This window comes from Salvelinus fontinalis, chromosome 1 (assembly GCF_029448725.1).
Source record: "Salvelinus fontinalis isolate EN_2023a chromosome 1, ASM2944872v1, whole genome shotgun sequence".
Lineage (NCBI taxonomy): Eukaryota > Metazoa > Chordata > Actinopteri > Salmoniformes > Salmonidae > Salvelinus > Salvelinus fontinalis.
This window is the reverse complement of record NC_074665.1, coordinates 96836604-96854306: the sequence shown is the minus strand read 5'-3', so window position 1 is coordinate 96854306 and position 17703 is coordinate 96836604. Positions and strand designations below refer to the sequence as shown.

General features: G+C 43.3%; 1 protein-coding gene across 1 annotated transcript; it reads left to right on the top strand.

Moving 5' to 3' along the window:
• Positions 1-4047: 4047 nt before the first annotated feature.
• On the top strand, positions 4048-12872 carry LOC129862088 (dynein heavy chain-like; the record flags this gene model as incomplete). Its single annotated transcript, XM_055933477.1, has 5 exons — positions 4048-4082; positions 4207-4480; positions 10926-11183; positions 11331-11615; positions 12075-12872. Coding segments are annotated over exons 1-5 (1650 nt in total), but the record flags the coding sequence as incomplete, so codon positions are not given.
• Positions 12873-17703: the final 4831 nt, after the last annotated feature.

Genomic DNA, 17703 nt, shown 5'->3' with positions numbered 1-17703 from the left:
ACTAATGCCCCTGTTCTGCCGGGGGGGAGGGGGCCGTGTGGGAGATGTAAGGTGCCAACGTGTCCATACACACAAACCTTCTTTTACCTCTGAAGGAACTCTATGGCTAAATATAATGTGGTCTGTTAACCTTTTTAAACATTATATTGAACCTCTACCAGTCCACCCAACATGACAGAGTAATAGCCCACGTTATAAAACACACCAAAACATTACCCAGAAACATTCCAAAGGAAGTTTGATCCAAAAAGGGATTTTTTTCCCCACATGGTGTTAATGATTAAATTACCACATGATTATAGAAGTCATTTTGTGGAGGTCTTTACATCGCCAAGCAATTTAGAGAAATACTCCGGATGCATGATGTCATAGAGTAATGCTGCTAACGGGCTCAACGTAGTGACAGTTACCATTAAAAAGATTTCCAGATCCGCCCCTCCCCCTCACAATCCCCATCACACCCCCCTCACACACACACCTCCTCTCCCAAGCCCCTCCCTCACACACACACCTCCTCTCCCAAGCCCCTCCCTCACACACCACTCCTCTCCCAAGCCCCTCCCACACACACACACCTCCTCTCCCAAACCCTACACACACCTCCTCTCCCAAGCCCCTCCCACACACACACCTCTTCTCCCAAACCCCACTTACACCTCCTCTCCCAAGCCACTCCCACACACCTCTTCTCCCAAGCCCCTCCCACACACACACACCTCCTCTCCCAAACCCTACACACACCTCCTCTCCCAAGCCCCTCCCACACACACACACCTCCTCTCCCAAACCCCACACACACCTCCTCTCCTAAGCCACTCTCACACACACACTTCCTCCCCCAAGCCCCTCCCACACACACAGCTCCTCCCAAGGCCCTCCCACACGCGCAGGCAGCCAGTACATTCAGTATAAACAAGGATGACAAGTTGAGATTAATGGCAGCCCCATAGTGACAGACCAATTTAACTGTCAGGCATGATGGCAGCTCAACTCTTCCAGTATATTTATACAACGTTACCATGGAGTTACCACCGCAGCTACGCTCCTAATTGATCATGACCAATAAGTCATTAGAAAAGCTGATACGGTACAACATCCGTCCTTACTCAGTCACCACGTGCCAACAACACAGAGGCAGACACAGAGTTACATAGGCAGTGCATTCATTGACTGTAGAGCGCCGAGGGGGATGATGATATGGCTACCAAAGATAAACCGATGAGAAAGCATGCATTGCAGATAGATTGGTGGTATGCTGGTAATGGTGTATTTTTGAATGTTCTCTAGGCTCAAGTCTAATGTTCTAGAGACTCCAGTCTAAACTTCTAGAGGCTCCAGTCTAAACTTCCAGAGGCTCCAGTCTAAACTTCTAGAGGCTCCAGTCTAAACTTCTAGAGGCTCACGTCTAAACTTCTAGAGGATCCAGGCTAAACTTCTAGAGGCTCCAGTCTAAACTTCTCTAGGCTCCAGTCTAAACTTCTCTAGGCTCCAGGCTAAACTTCTAGAGGCTCCAGTCTAAACTTCTAGAGGCTCCAGTCTAAACTTCTAGAGGCTCCAGTCTAAACTTCTAGAGGCTCCAGTCTAAACTTCTAGAGGCTCCAGTCTAAACTTCTAGAGGCTCCAGTCTAAACTTCTAGAGGCTCCAGTCTAAACTTCTAGAGGCTCCAGGCTAAACTTCTAGAGGCTCCAGTCTAAACTTCTAGATGCTCCAGGCTAAACTTCTAGAGGCTCCAGTCTAAACTTCTAGAGGCTCCAGTCTAAACTTCTAGAGGCTCCAGTCTAAACTTCTAGAGGCTCCAGTCTAAACTTCTAGAGGCTCCAGGCTAAACTTCTAGAGGCTCCAGTCTAAACTTCTAGAGCCTCCAGTCTAAACTTCTAGAGGCTCCAGTCTAAACTTCTAGATGCTCCAGTCTAAACTTCTAGATGCTCCAGTCTAATGTTCTCTATGCTCCAGTCTAATGTTCTAGAGGCTCCAGTCTAAACTTCTAGAGGCTTCAGTCTAATGTTCTAGAGGCTCCAGTCTAAACTTCTAGAGGCTCCAGTCTAAACTTCTAGAGGCTCCAGTCTAAACTTCTAGAGCCTCCAGTCTAATGTTCTAGAGGCTCCAGTCTAAACTTCTAGAGGTTCCAGTCTAAACTTCTAGAGGATCCAGTCTAAACTTCTAGAGGCTCCAGTCTAAACTTCTAGAGGCTCCAGTCTAAACTTCTAGAGGCTCCAGTCTAAACTTCTAGAGGTTCCAGTCTAAACTTAGGCTCCAGACTAAACTTCTTCAGGCTAAACATCTTTAGGTTCCAGGCTAAACTTCTCTAGTCTAAATGTATCTAGGCTCCAGTTTAAACTTCTGGAGGCTCCAGGCTAAACGTCTCTAGTCTAAATGTATCTAGGCTCCAGTTTAAACTTCTGGAGGCTCCAGGATAAACTTTTCTAGCCTCCAGACTTAACAGGTGACAACTTTTATTTTTCTTGTCACAAAGTCATCTGTGGAGTTGAGACAAGGTCAAGGTTTAAATCTTTAACAGAGAATTTAGTAATTTCCTGAAGTTAAGCACAGTTTGACAAATGTAATGCTACAGTCAAACAGGATTACTTGTTTTGGGTAGGAGGGTTCACAATTTTCCCAAAATAAATTGTACATCTCCCGACAAATCGTTGATAAAAAAAGAGTGATACTGGGTTGCTAATTCATTGCTCCCTCCTTTCTACGGGCCTTGCAACCTCCATGGTAGCCAGCGATGGAGGGTCTTTTCTGTCCTTGTGTCATTGCCTGAGTGAGCATAGAGTATTTATTTACAGTGTCTCTTTCCGACATTCCTTCCCTGTGAGCCCATACAGCCAGATCTTGGACTGCCAGAAGAGAGGAGATCACAACCCCAGCCAGGGAGTTGCAAGGCCACTGTGTGTGTGAGTACAAGGCCACTGTGTGTGTGAGTGCAAGGCCACTGTGTGTGTGAGTGCAAGGCCACTGTGTGTGTGAGTACAAGGCCACTGTGTGTGTGAGTACAAGGGCACTGGCAGTTCACAGCAGTTTAGAATAACCCAGCCAACCCACTGGGGAATGGACTTACAACTTTGTCAGCACTGGCAGGAAAAGCTTCACAGCCAGATGACAGGCATGTTGTGAGCTCTATTTGACACAGCGGCACTGTTGCAGAGACAGCCTGATGACCAAACACAAACGTCTGAAGTCGCCAATTATAATTACCGTATTCAAAGTTTCAAACTCGACCAAAAAACTTTACAAAAAGTTTTATCTGTGATTTCATCTATTTAACATCTCTCTCTCTCTCTCTCTCTCTCTCTCTCTCTCTCTCTCTCTCTCTCTCTCTCTCTCTCTCTCTCTCTCTCTCTCTCTCTCTCTCTCTCTCTCTCTCTCTCTCTCTCTCTCTCTCAGGCAACACATTCATGACAAAATTAAAAGAAGCTCTGCACAGGTATCACTAACTATGCCCCCAGATCAGAGGTCAAAAAAGCTGCCATCCGATTGGCCCAGGCCAGCCCACATGCCCTTACTTGGGCATAAGTGTTGTAGTTGCCCATAAATAGATTATTCTGAAAGTTCAGGTCGGAGCAAACGGCTCGGGCTGAGGCAGTCTGTGTATATGTAACACTGAAATAATCTGGGTGAACAATGCTTTTGTTTGGTCTTACACAGTATCGTGGCTTCTAGTGGTCACAGAGATGTAGTTTAAGTGGAGAGGCAGTTAGCCTAGCGGGTAAGAGCATTTGGGCCAAAGGTCACTGGTTTGAATCCTTGAGCAGACTAGGTGAAACATCTGTCAATGTTCCCTTGAACAAGGCACTTAAACCCTAATTTCTCTGGATAGATTGGTTTGAGAGAAGGGAGCGTGATGTAACTATGTCTGTGTTGAAAGTCTTACTGTATATACAACCCACGTCCACAAAGACATTCTGATATGACACACAACCATCATTAAGTCCTCACATGAGCTTAAACTTATTTAGAGCAGTACATGGACCTGTCACTAAGGTGTTGATCACACATACTACTAAGCAGACACATTTCACCTCTCTAGTGTTGGTATCAACATGGACGTCACACAGGTTTCGTTTCCCAGACCTCTGTAACATTCCCTATTACACATTCATGTATGCCAGCTAGCAGTGAGCACACAACGCTAGTTTAGCATGCATCACTAAAACATGGATTTTAGGTGTCGCTGGTGACATTCACCCCTTTTCTCCCAGGTTGTCTTCACGGCCAGCTGTTAGATTTAAGCTGTTAGATCATAGCAAAGAGGCTAACGCTATCCCGGGGGTTGAGAGTGGGGGAAAGGTGTTAGCTTTAGCTGGTAGCGAAGAGGCTAACGGTATCCCGGGGGTTGAGAGTGGGGGAAAGGTGTTAGCTTTAGCTGGTAGCGAAAAGGCTAACGGTATCCCGGGGGTTGAGAGTGGGGGAAAGGTGTTAGCTGTAGCTGGTAGCGAAGAGGCTAACGGTATCCCGGTTGAGAGTGGGGGAAAGGTGTTAGCTTTAGCTGGTAGCGAAGAGGCTAATGGTATCCCGAGGGGTTGAGAGTGGGGCAAAAGGTGTTAGCTTTAGCTGGTAGTAAAAAGGCTAACAGTATCCCGGGGGTTGAGAGTGGGAGAAAGGTGTTAGCTTTAGCTGGTAGCGAAGAGGCTAACGGTGTCCCGAGGTTTTGAGAGCGGGAGAAAGGTGTTAGCTTTAGCTGGTAGCGAAGAGGCTAACGGTATCCCGAGGTATTGAGAGTGGGGGAAAGGTGTGAGCTTTAGTTGTTAGCGAAGAGGCTAACAATATCCTGGGGGTTGGGCGTGGGTGAGAAGGTGAGGGCCCGCCTTAGAAATCAACTGTTGTGATGCTGTAGAAATAGGGGAAGACAGGGAGGGAGGAGAGGGCGGGAGGAGGTAGGAGAGGGAGGGAGGACAGGGAGGGGAGAGGTAGGAGAGGGAGGGAGGAGAGGGAGGGGAGAGGTAGGAGAGGGAGGGAGTAGAGGGAGGGGAGAGGTAGGAGAGGGAAGGGAGAGGGAGAGGAGGGGAGGGGAGGGAGGGAGGAGAGGGCGGGGAGAGGTAGGAGAGGGAGGGAGGACAGGGAGGGGAGAGGTAGGAGAGGGAAGGGAGAGGGAGAGGAGGGGAGAGGAGGGAGGGAGGAGAGGACGGGGAGAGGTAGGAGAGGGAAGGGAGAGGTAGGAGAGGGAGGGGGGTGGAGGGGTGTTTCTACACCCTACACCTCTTGCTCCTCCTTACCCCTGACACAGCAGCACCAACTGTTACCCACCTCTCCCCCTCCTCCCCTTCCTCCTCATCCCCCTCCTCCCCTTCCTCCTCATCCCAGCAGATGACTCCGAATCTCTGCTGTGCCCCATGCCACTCCAACCTTCACCCCTCCACCTCCTCCTCCCTCGTCTGTCTGCCACCTTCAGGTGTCCTCTGGGTGGTTGGCAGCTGGCAGGGTGTACGTGTGTGTGTGTGTGTGTGTGTGTGTGTGTGTGTGTGTGTGTGTGTGTGTGTGTGTGTGTGTGTGTGTGTGTGTGTGTGTGTGTGTGTGTGTGTGTGTGTGTACGTGTGTGTACGTGTGTGTGTGTGTGTGTGTGTGTGTGTGTGTGTGTGTGTGTGTGTGTGTGTGTGTGTGTATGTAGTGGCCAGGGCAGGGGGCAGAGCCAGAGATAAGAGGTCTGAGGATAGAGTTACAGACAGGTGGAGGTGTGTATCAACAAACTGATGATAGTCTGGTGATGTTAATAAAATATAAGGACATTGGCTGTGTGAGGCGATGACTCCATTAGTGTGTGTTCCCACACCAGACGAGGAAACAGAGCGTGAGCAACAATTAAAAGGGGAACCGTTGGTGGACATAGCGCTGATGCTGTCTAGAACTGTCTGACGTCATCTGGGATTCTATACATTCCACAGTGACTCTTTCACACACCCTGTTACATTGTTTTATGGAACACAACCCTAGTTTCCATTGTAATTACAACCGACACAACATACCTGGCTAACACTGTATCTCCAGTAAATAATGGATTGTACCAATATCAGATTTAGAGGGGTGTTTATATCCGTAACAAACGTCCCACACGTAACCTTGGTCTTGTGTTTGGGATGAGTTATTTTTTGGATGACATCCTGGTCTGTATTTTTTTTCTCAAATGGAAAACAGTTAATTAAGAATGAATAAAATATGGTGGTGCTATCGGTGGCCAGGGGAGGGGACGGGGGACGGTGGTGTGGTGGGGGGGGGGGGGGGGGGGGGGGGGCATGTCTGGTGGCCTATAAGGAGTCAGGTAGGGACAGGAGCAGAGACACAGGGCCTAGGGTTGTTCTTGTTCTGTTACAGAGTAGGCTGACACAGGAAATGGAAGTAAAAGACAACACGAAGTGTGAGTATGCTAATGAGGGAACTATAAGAAACAGGCCAATTACAGGCAAGCAGAGAGAAAGCATTGGCTGCCTTCCAGACTTTCTTTACAACAGTAGTGCTGCATATAATACAACACTGTTATATCATATTAATACAGGGTGATATATAACATTATTATATCATATTAATACAGGGTGATATATAACATTATTATATCATATTAATACAGGGTGATATCATATAACATTATTATATCATATTAATACAGGGTGATATCATATAACATTATTATGTCATATTAATAAAGGGTGATATCATATAACATTATTATATCATATTAATACAGGGTGATATATAACATTATTATATCATATTAATACAGGGTGATATATAACATCATTATATCATATTAATACAGGGTGATATATAACATTATTATATCATATTAATACAGGGTGATATATAACATCATTATATCATATTAATACAGGGTGATATATAACAATATTATATCATATTAATACAGGGTGATAAATAACATTATTACATCATATTAATACAGGGTGATATATAACATTATTACATCATATTAATACAGGGTGATATATAACATTATTATATCATATTAATACAGGGTGAAATCTTATAACATTATTATATCATATTAATACAGGGTGATATATCACATTAATACATCATATTAATACAGTGTGATATATATACTCATTACATCATATTAATACAGGGTGATATGTAACATTATTATATCATATTAATACAGGGTGATATCATATAACATTATTACACCATATTAATACAGGGTGATATATAACATTATTATATCATATTAATACAGGGTGATATATAACATTATTATATCATATTAATACAGGGTGATATATAACATTATTATATCATGTTAATACAGGGTGATATATAACATTATTATATCATATTAATACAGGGTGATATCATATAACATTATTATATCATATTAATACAGGGTGATATCATATAACATTATTATATCATATTAATACAGGGTGATATATAACATTATTACATCATATTAATACAGGGTGATATATAACATTATTACATCATATTAATACAGGGTGATATATAACATTATTACATCATATTAATACAGGGTGATATATAACATTATTACATCATATTAATACAGGGTGATATATAACATTATTACATCATATTAATACAGGGTGACATATAACATTATTACATCATATTAATACAGGGTGATATATAACATTATTATCACATCATATTAATACAGGGGGATATATAACATTATTACATCATATTAATACAGGGTGATATATCACATTATTACATCATATTAATACAGGGTGATATATAACATTATTATATCATATTAATACAGGGTGATATAGAACATTATTACATCATATTAATACAGGGTGATATATCACATTATTACATCATATTAATACAGGGTGATATATAACATTATTATATCATATTAATACAGGGTGATATATAACATTATTATACCATATTAATACAGGGTGATAGCACATCACATTATTACATCATATTAACACAGGGTGATATATAACATTATTATATCATATTAATACAGGGTGATATCATATAACATTATTATATCATATTAATACAGGGTGATATATAACATTATTATATCATATTAATACAGGGTGATATATAACAATATTACATCATATTAATACAGGGTGATATATCACATTATTACATCATATTAATACAGGGTGATATATAACATTATTACATCATATTAATACATGGTGACATATCACATTAATACATCGTATTAATACAGGGTGATATATAGCATTATTATATCATATTAATACAGGGTGATATATAACATTATTGCATCATATTATTACAGGGTGATATATAACATTATTATATCATATTAATACAGGGTGATATATAACATTATTACATCATATTAATACAGGGTGATATATAACATTATTACATCATATTAATACAGGGTGATATATAACATTATTATAACATATTAATACACGGTGATATCATATAACATTATTATATCATATTAATACAGGGTGATATATAACATTATTATATCATATTCATACAGGGTGATATATAACATTATTACATCATATTAATACAGGGTGGTATATATACTCATTATATCATATTAATACAGGGTGATATATAACATTATTACATCATATTAATACAGGGTGATATATAACATTATTATATCACATTAATACAGGGTGATATCATATAACATTATTACATCATATTAATACAGGGTGATATATAACATTATTACATCATATTAATACAGGGTGATATATAACATTATTATATCATATTATTACAGGGTGATATATAATATTATTATATCATATTAATACAGGGTGATATATACCATTATTACATCATATTAATACAGGGTGATATATGACATTATTATATCATATTAATACAGGGTGATATATAACATTATTACATCATATTAATACAGGGTGATATATAACATCATTATATCATATTAATACAGGGTGATATATAACATTATTATATAATATTAATACAGGTTGATTTAAGCTTATACGGCACAGAAAGAGACTCTTTAGAAAAAAATTGTGGTCAATACATTGTATTCAGATCGAAAATATATGTATCATGGCTTAATGTGGTTCCTGTTTGTGTGAGATGTGTTCTTCACTGTAGTACACCCTAACCCTAACACCCTCCAGTACAGTTTTCCTCACTGTAGTACACCCTAACCCTCACCCTCACCCCCTCCACTACAGTTTTCCTCACTGTGGTACACCCTAACCCTAACCCCTCCAGTATGGTTTGTTCAATATACTACCCCTAACCCTAACCCCCTCCAGTACAGTTTTCTTCATTATAGTACACCCTAACCCTCAGCCTAACCCCCTCCACTACAGTTTTCTTCATTATAGTACACCCTAACCCTCACCCCTCCAGCATGGTTTGTTCAATATACTACCCCTAACCCTAACCCCCTCCAGTACAGTTTTCTTCATTATAGTACCCCCTAACCCTCACCCTAACCCCCTCCAGTACAGTTTTCTTCATTGTAGTACACCCTAACCCTAACCCTAACCCCCTCCAGTACAGTTATCTTCATTATAGTACACCCTAAGCCTCAGCCTAACCCCCTCCAGTACAGTTTTCTTCATTGTAGTACACCCTAACCCTCACCCTAACCCCCTCTAGTACAGTTTTCTTAATTATAGTACACCCTAACCCTCACCCTAACCCCCTCCAGTACACTTTTCTTCATTATAGTACCCCCTAACCCTAACCCCTCCAGTACAGTTTTCTTCATTATAGTACACCCTACCCCTAACCCTCACCCCCTCCAGTACAGTTTTCTTCATTATAGTACACCCTAACCCTCACCCCCTCCAGTACAGTTTTCTTCATTATAGTACACCCTACCCCTAACCCTCACCCCCTCCAGTACAGTTTTCTTCATTATAGTACACCCTAACCCTAACCCCCTCCAGTACAGTTTTCTTCATTATAGTACACCCTAACCCTCACCCCCTCCAGTACAGTTTTCGTCATTATTCTACCCCCTAACCACCTCCATTATGGTTTCATACAAACAGTGTTGATCTGAAGCCGAGACATCAATGGGTTTTTCTGTGGAGCTCATTTAGCTGCTAACTACAGTAAGTCTTCTGCTTTAAAACCAGGCCACTGCTAAATGAGACAAAATGCCTTCAAGAACCAGAGGGAACCTATGAAAATACAGAAGGAATGGGGTCATGTTCAACATAATGCACGTAGAGAGAGTTGTAGAGTGAGAGACAGAGAGATGGAGAGAGACAGAGAAATAGAGAGAGAGAGAGATAGATAGAGAGAGAGAGAGAGAGAGAGAGACAGAGAGAGAGAGAGAGAGATAAAGAGCCTGAGTGTAATCTTATTCATACACTTTGTTACATTCACCATGAATTCTCCCCTGAGGTCAAATTCTAATTTGATATTAATAAGGGAACTGGGATAAATAGTACTTATTACGATCAACAACAGAAAGAGAGAGAGATGAGAGAAAGCTTTGTTACTCCTTAGAAAACCTATTCGAAAATGGAAGACGTGTGTGTGTGTGTGTGTGTGTGTGTGTGTGTGTGTGTGTGTGTGTGTGTGTGTGTGTGTGTGTGTGTGCACAACCGTACATGCAAGCATGTTCTCAATGTACATCTAATATAAACACAGCTATGATACACTATGTCTTCATGATGAGCCAGCTTGTAAATGACAATACAGTGTTTTCTCACTCAGCTGCAGTATCAGCAGCTTGACAGTGCAATGCTTAACAGTGCAATATTCAATATGCTTAACAGTGCAGTATTCAATATGCTTAACAGTGCAGTATTCAATATGCTTAACAGTGCAGTATTCAATATGCTTAACAGTGCAGTATTCAATATGCTTAACAGTGCAGTATTCAATATGCTTAACAGTGCAGTATTCATTATGCTTAACAGTGCAGTATTCAATATGCTTAACAGTGCAGTATTCAATATGCTTAACAGTGCAGTATTCAATATGCTTAACAGTGCAGTATTCAATATGCTTAACAGTGCAGTATTCAATATGCTTAACAGTGCAGTATTCAATATGCTTAACAGTGCAGTATTCAATATGCTTAACAGTGCAGTATTCATTATGCTTAACAGTGCAGTATTCATTATGCTTAACAGTGCAGTATTCAATATGCTTAACAGTGCAGTATTCAATATGCTTAACAGTGCAGTATTCATTATGCTTAACAGTGCAGTATTCAATATGCTTAACAGTGCAGTATTCATTATGCTTAACAGTGCAGTATTCATTATGCTTAACAGAGCAATATTCAATATGCTTAACAGTGCAGTATTCAATATGCTTAACAGTGCAGTATTCATTATGCTTAACAGTGCAGTATTCATTATGCTTAACAGAGCAGTATTCAATATGCTTAACAGTGCAGTATTCATTATGCTTAACAGTGCAATTTTCAATATGCTTAACAGTGCAGTATTCATTATTCTTAACAGTGCAGTATTCAATATGCTTAACAGTGCAGTATTCAATATGCTTAACAGTCCAATATTCAATATGTTTAACAGTGCAGTATTCATTATTCTTAACAGTGCAGTATTCAATATGCTTAACAGTGCAGTATTCAATATGTTTAACAGTGCAGTATTCAATATGCTTAACAGTGCAGTATTCAATATGCTTAACAGTGCAGTATTCAATATGCTTAACAGTGCAGTATTCATTATGCTTAACAGTGCAGTATTCATTATGCTTAACAGAGCAATATTCAATATGCTTAACAGTGCAGTATTCAATATGCTTAACAGTGCAGTATTCATTATGCTTAACAGTGCAGTTTTCAATATGCTTAACAGTGCAGTATTCAATATGCTTAACAGTGCAGTTTTCAATATGCTTAACAGTGCAGTATTCAATATGCTTAACAGTGCAGTATTCAATATGCTTAACAGTGCAGTATTCAATATGCTTAACAGTGCAGTATTCAATATGCTTAACAGTGCAGTATTCAATATGCTTAACAGAGCAGTTTTCAATATGCTTAACAGTGCAGTATTCAATATGCTTAACAGTGCAGTATTCAATATGCTTAACAGTGCAGTATTCATTATGCTTAACAGTGCAGTATTCATTATGCTTAACAGAGCAATATTCAATATGCTTAACAGTGCAGTATTCAATATGCTTAACAGTGCAGTATTCAATATGCTTAACAGTGCAGTATTCAATATGCTTAACAGTGCAGTATTCAATATGCTTAACAGTGCAGTATTCAATATGCTTAACAGTGCAGTATTCAATATGCTTAACAGTGCAGTATTCAATATGCTTAACAGTGCAGTATTCAATATGCTTAACAGTGCAGTATTCAATATGCTTAACAGTGCAGTATTCAATATGCTTAACAGTGCAGTATTCAATATGCTTAACAGTGCAGTATTCAATATGCTTAACAGTGCAGTATTCAATATGCTTAACAGTGCAGTATTCAATATGCTTAACAGTGCAGTATTCAATATGCTTAACAGTGCAGTATTCAATATGCTTAACAGTCCAATATTCAATATGCTTAACAGTGCAGTATTCAATATGCTTAACAGTGCAGTATTCAATATGCTTAACAGTGCAGTATTCAATATGCTTAACAGTGCAGTATTCATTATGCTTAACAGTGCAGTATTCAATATGCTTAACAGTGCAGTATTCATTATTCTTAACAGTGCAGTATTCAATATGCTTAACAGTGCAGTATTCAATATGCTTAACAGTGCAGTATTCAATATGCTTAACAGTGCAGTATTCATTATGCTTAACAGAGCAATATTCAATATGCTTAACAGTGCAGTATTCAATATGCTTAACAGTGCAGTATTCATTATTCTTAACAGTGCAGTATTCAATATGCTTAACAGTGCAGTATTCAATATGCTTAACAGTGCAGTATTCAATATGCTTATGTGTGTGTGTGTGTGTGTGTGTGTGTGTGTGTGTGTGTGTGTGTGTGTGTGTGTGTGTGTGTGTGTGTGTGTGTGTGTGTGTGTGTGTGTGTATCAGTCTACAGTGCATTCGGAAAGTATTCAGACCCCTTGACTTTTTCCACATTTTTTTACGTTACAGCCTTTTTCTAAAATTGATTAAATCGTTTTTTCCCCCAAATCAATCTACACAAAATACCCCATAATAACAAAACAAAAAACGTATATATATTTTTTTTAATTGTAGCTATTTAATTACAGATTTTTTAAATCACATTTACATAAGTATTCATACTCTTTACACAGTACTTTGTTGAAGCACCTTTGGCATCGATTACAGCCTCGATTCTTCTTGGGCTCCTGAGTGGTGCAGCAGTCTAGGGCACTGCATCTCAGTGCTAGAGGCGTCACTACAGACACCCTGGTTTGAATCCAGGCTGTATCACAACCGGCCGTGATTGGGAGTCCCATAGGGTGGCGCACAATTGGCTCAGCATCGTCTGGGTATGGCCAGTGTAGGCCGTCATTGTAAATAAGAATTTGTTCTTCACTGACTTGCCAAGTGAAATCAAGGTACATTATTTTTTATGTAAATTATGCTACAAGCTTGGCACACCTGTATTTGGGGAATTTCTCCCATTCTTCTTTGCAGATCCTCTCAAGCTCTGTCAGGTTGGACGGGGAGCATCGCTCCACAGCTATTTTCAGGTCTCCCCAGTGATGTTCGGCCAGGTTCAAGTCCGGGCTCTGGCTGGGCCACTCAAGGACATTCACAGACTTGTCCCAAAGCCACTCACTCCTGCATTGTCTTTGCTGTGTGCTTATGGTTGTTGTCTTGTTGGAAAGTGAACCTTCACCCCAGTCTGAGGTCCTGAGCTCTCTGGAGCAGGTTTTCATCAAGGATCTCTCTGTACTTTGCTCCGTTCATCTTTCTCTCAAATCCTGACTAGTCTCCCAGTCCCTGCCACTGAAAAACATCCCCAAGGCATGATGCAACCACCACCATGCTTCACCGTAGGGATGGTGGCAGGTTTCGTCCAGACGTGACGCTTGGCATTCAGGTCAAAGAGTTCAATTTGGTTTCATCAGACCAGAGCATCTTCTTTCTCATGGTCTGAGAGTCTTTAGGTGCCTTTTGGCAAACTCCAAGCGGGCTGTCATGTGCCTTTTAGTGAGGAGAGGCTTCCATAAAAGCCTGATTGGTGGAGTGCTGTAGAGATGGTTGTCCTTCTGGAAGTTTCTCCCATCTCCACAGAGGAACTCTAGAGGTCTGTTAGAGTAACTATTGGATTCTTGGTCCCCTCCCTGACCAAGGCCCTTCTCCTCCGATTGCTCAGTTTGGCAGGGTGGCCAGCTCTAGGAAGAGTCTTGGTTCCCAACGTCTTCCATTTAAGAATGATGGAGGCCACTGTGTTCTTGGGGACCTTCAATGCTGCATATTTTGGTACCCTTCCCCAGATCTGTGTCTCGACACAATCCTGTGTCTAAGCTTAACGGACAATTCCTCCGACCTCATGGCTTGGTTTTTGCTCTGACATGCACTGTCAACTGTGGGACCTTATATAGACAGGTGTGTGCCTTTCCAAATCATGTCCAATCAATTGAATTTATCACAGGTGGACTCCAATCAAGTTGTAGAAACATCTCAAGGATGATCAATGGAAGCATGATGCACCTGAGCTCCATTTCAAGTCTCATAGCTAAGGGTCTGAATACTTATGTAAATAAGGTATTTCTGTTTTTTATTATGGGATATTGTCTGTGGATTGCTGAGGATTTTATTTGATTTCAAACCATTTTAAGAAAAAGGCTGTAAAGTAACAAAATGTGGAAAAAGTCAAGGAGTCTGAACACTTTCACGTCACTTCTTATGTGTCTGTGTTTGTGTGTGTGTAGGTGTAGGTGTGTGTGTGTGTGTGTGTGTGTGTGTGTGTGTGTGTGTGTGTAGGTGCGTGCATGTATTTCCGCTGCAGTGTGCGTGTCTGTGTGGGTGGAGTACATGTGTGTGTTTGCCATGGTGTGAACCATCCAACACATTTCTCAACTGCTCCTCCTCACCTGCAGAGTGAAAGGTTTATCACCTTGGAAACACATGCATAAGTATCAGCACCCAGTCTGGCACTGCACTCTCCGTCACACACACACACACACACACACGCCCACGCCCACGCCCACACCCACACACACACGCACACGCACACGCACACACACACACACACACACACACACACACACACACACACACACACACACACACACACACACACACACACACACACACACACACACACACACACACACACACACACACACCCTCCACATCACCAACCTGCTATAAAGAAGTGGAAGAGTCAGTGAAAATAAACTTGTTGTTTTGTTATCTTGTGACAGGGTGCCAGTGTCACTGCCATACAGGTCCCCTATAGCGATCTGCAGGAAGGAGCAAGGTGTGGCTTGAAATACATTTACCCAAATCACCGTATGGTTGTTGTCGAATGGAACCAACTCGTTTTGTATGTTACCGTCACAACTACGCTTGCGAAATGAACACTTTTCATGGTAAGATAGGGAAAATTAGATTTTTTGGGGGAAAACATTTAGGATTTTGTTGTATTATATTCATTCTCAAACATAGGTCAAGGTGTAGAACAAAAGTTAGGCTGAGATTCCAGCCGGATCACTCAAGACTGACTTAGAAATTGGATGTCTGTCCATAACCTCTATGGTCCCTCTCTGGACCCTCTCTGGTCTCTCTCTGGTCTCTCTCTGGTCCCTCTCTGGACCCTCTCTGGTCCCTCTCTGGTCCCTCTCTGGACCCTCTCTGGACCCTCTCGTCCCTCTCTGGTCCCTCTCTGGTCCCTCTCTGGACCCTCTCTGGACCCTCTCTGGTCCCTCTCTGGTCCCTCTCTGGACCCTGTCTGGACCCTCTCTGGTCCCTCTCTGGACCCTCTCTGGTCCCTCTCTGGTCCCTCTCTGGTCCCTCTCTGGTCCCTCTATGGTCCCTCTCTGGACCCTCTCTGGACCCTCTCTGGTCCCTCTCTGGTCCCTCTATGGTCCCTCTCTGGTCTCTCTCTGGTCCCTCTCTGGTCTCTCTCTGGTCCCTCTCTGGTCTCTCTCTGGTCCCTCTCTGGTCCCTCTCTGGACCCTCTCTGGTCCCTCTCTGGTCTCTCTCTGGTCCCTCTCTGGACCTTCTCTGGTCTCTCTCTGGTCCCTCTCTGGTCCCTCTCTGGAACCTCTCTGGTCCCTCTCTGGACCCTCTCTGGTCCCTCTCCCTGTCTGGACCCTCTCTGGTCCCTCTCTGGTCTCTCTCTGGTCTCTCTCTGGTCCCTCTCTGGTCCCTCTCTGGTCTCTCTCTGGACCCTCTCTGGACCCTCTCTGGACCCTCTCTGGTCCCTCTCTGGTCCCTCTCTGGTCCCTCTCTGGTCCCTCTCTGGTCTCTCTCTGGACCCTCTCTGGACCCTCTCTGGTCCCTCTCTGGTCCCTCTCTGGACCCTCTCTGGTCCCTCTCTGGACCCTCTCTGGTCCCTCTCTGGTCCCTCTCTGGTCTCTCTCTGGTCCCTCTCTGGACCCTCTCTGAACTCTCTCTGGTCCCTCTCTGGACCCTCTCTGTACCCTCTCTGGTCCCTCTCTGGACCCTCTCTGGACCCTCTCTGGTCCCTCTCTGGACCCTCTCTGGACTCTCTCTGGTCCCTCTCTGGACCCTCTCTGTACCCTCTCTGGTCCCTCTCTGGTCCCTCTCTGGACCCTCTCTGGTCCCTCTCTGGACCCTCTCTGGTCCCTCTCTGGTCCCTCTCTGGTCTCTCTCTGGTCCCTCTCTGGACCCTCTCTGGACTCTCTCTGGTCCCTCTCTGGACCCTTTCTGGTCCCTCTCTGGACCCTCTCTGGTCTCTCTCTGGTCTCTCTCTGGTCCCTCTCTGGTCCCTCTCTGGTCCCTCTCTGGTCCCTCTCTGGACCCTCTCTGGACCCTCTCTGGTCCCTCTCTGGTCCCTCTCCCTCTCTGGACCCTCTCTGGACCCTCTCTGGTCTCTCTCTGGTCTCTCTCTGGTCTCTCTCTGGACCCTCTCTGGAACCTCTCTGGTCCCTCTCTGGACCCTCTCTGGTCCCTCTCCCTGTCTGGACCCTCTCTGGACCCTCTCTGGTCCCTCTCTGGTCTCTCTCTGGTCCCTCTCTGGTCCCTCTCTGGTCCCTCTCTGGTCTCTCTCTGGTCTCTCTCTGGACCCTCTCTGGTCCCTCTCTGGTCCCTCTCTGGTCCCTCTCCCTGTCTGGACCCTCTCTGGACCCTCTCTGGTCCCTCTCTGGTCCCTCTCTGGTCCCTCTCTGGTCCCTCTCTGGTCTCTCTCTGGACCCTCTCTGGTCCCTCTCCCTGTCTGGACCCTCTCTGGACCCTCTCTGGACCCTCTCTGGTCCCTCTCTGGTCCCTCTCTGGTCCCTCTCTGGTCTCTCTCTGGTCCCTCTCTGGACCCTCTCTGGTCTCTCTCTGGTCCCTCTCTGGTCTCTCTCTGGTCCCTCTCTGGTCCCTCTCTGGTCTCTCTCTGGTCCCTCTCCCTGTCTGGACCCTCTCTGGACCCTCTCTGGTCCCTCTCTGGACCCTCTCTGGTCCCTCTCTGGTCTCTCTCTGGACCCTCTCTGGTCCCTCTCTGGACCCTCTCTGGTCCCTCTCTGGTCCCTCTCCCTGTCTGGTCTCTCTCTGGACCCTCTCTGGTCTCTCTCTGGACCCTCTCTGGTCCCTCTCTGGTCCCTCTCTGGTCCCTCTCTGGACCCTCTCTGGTCCCTCTCTGGTCTCTCTCTGGACCCTCTCTG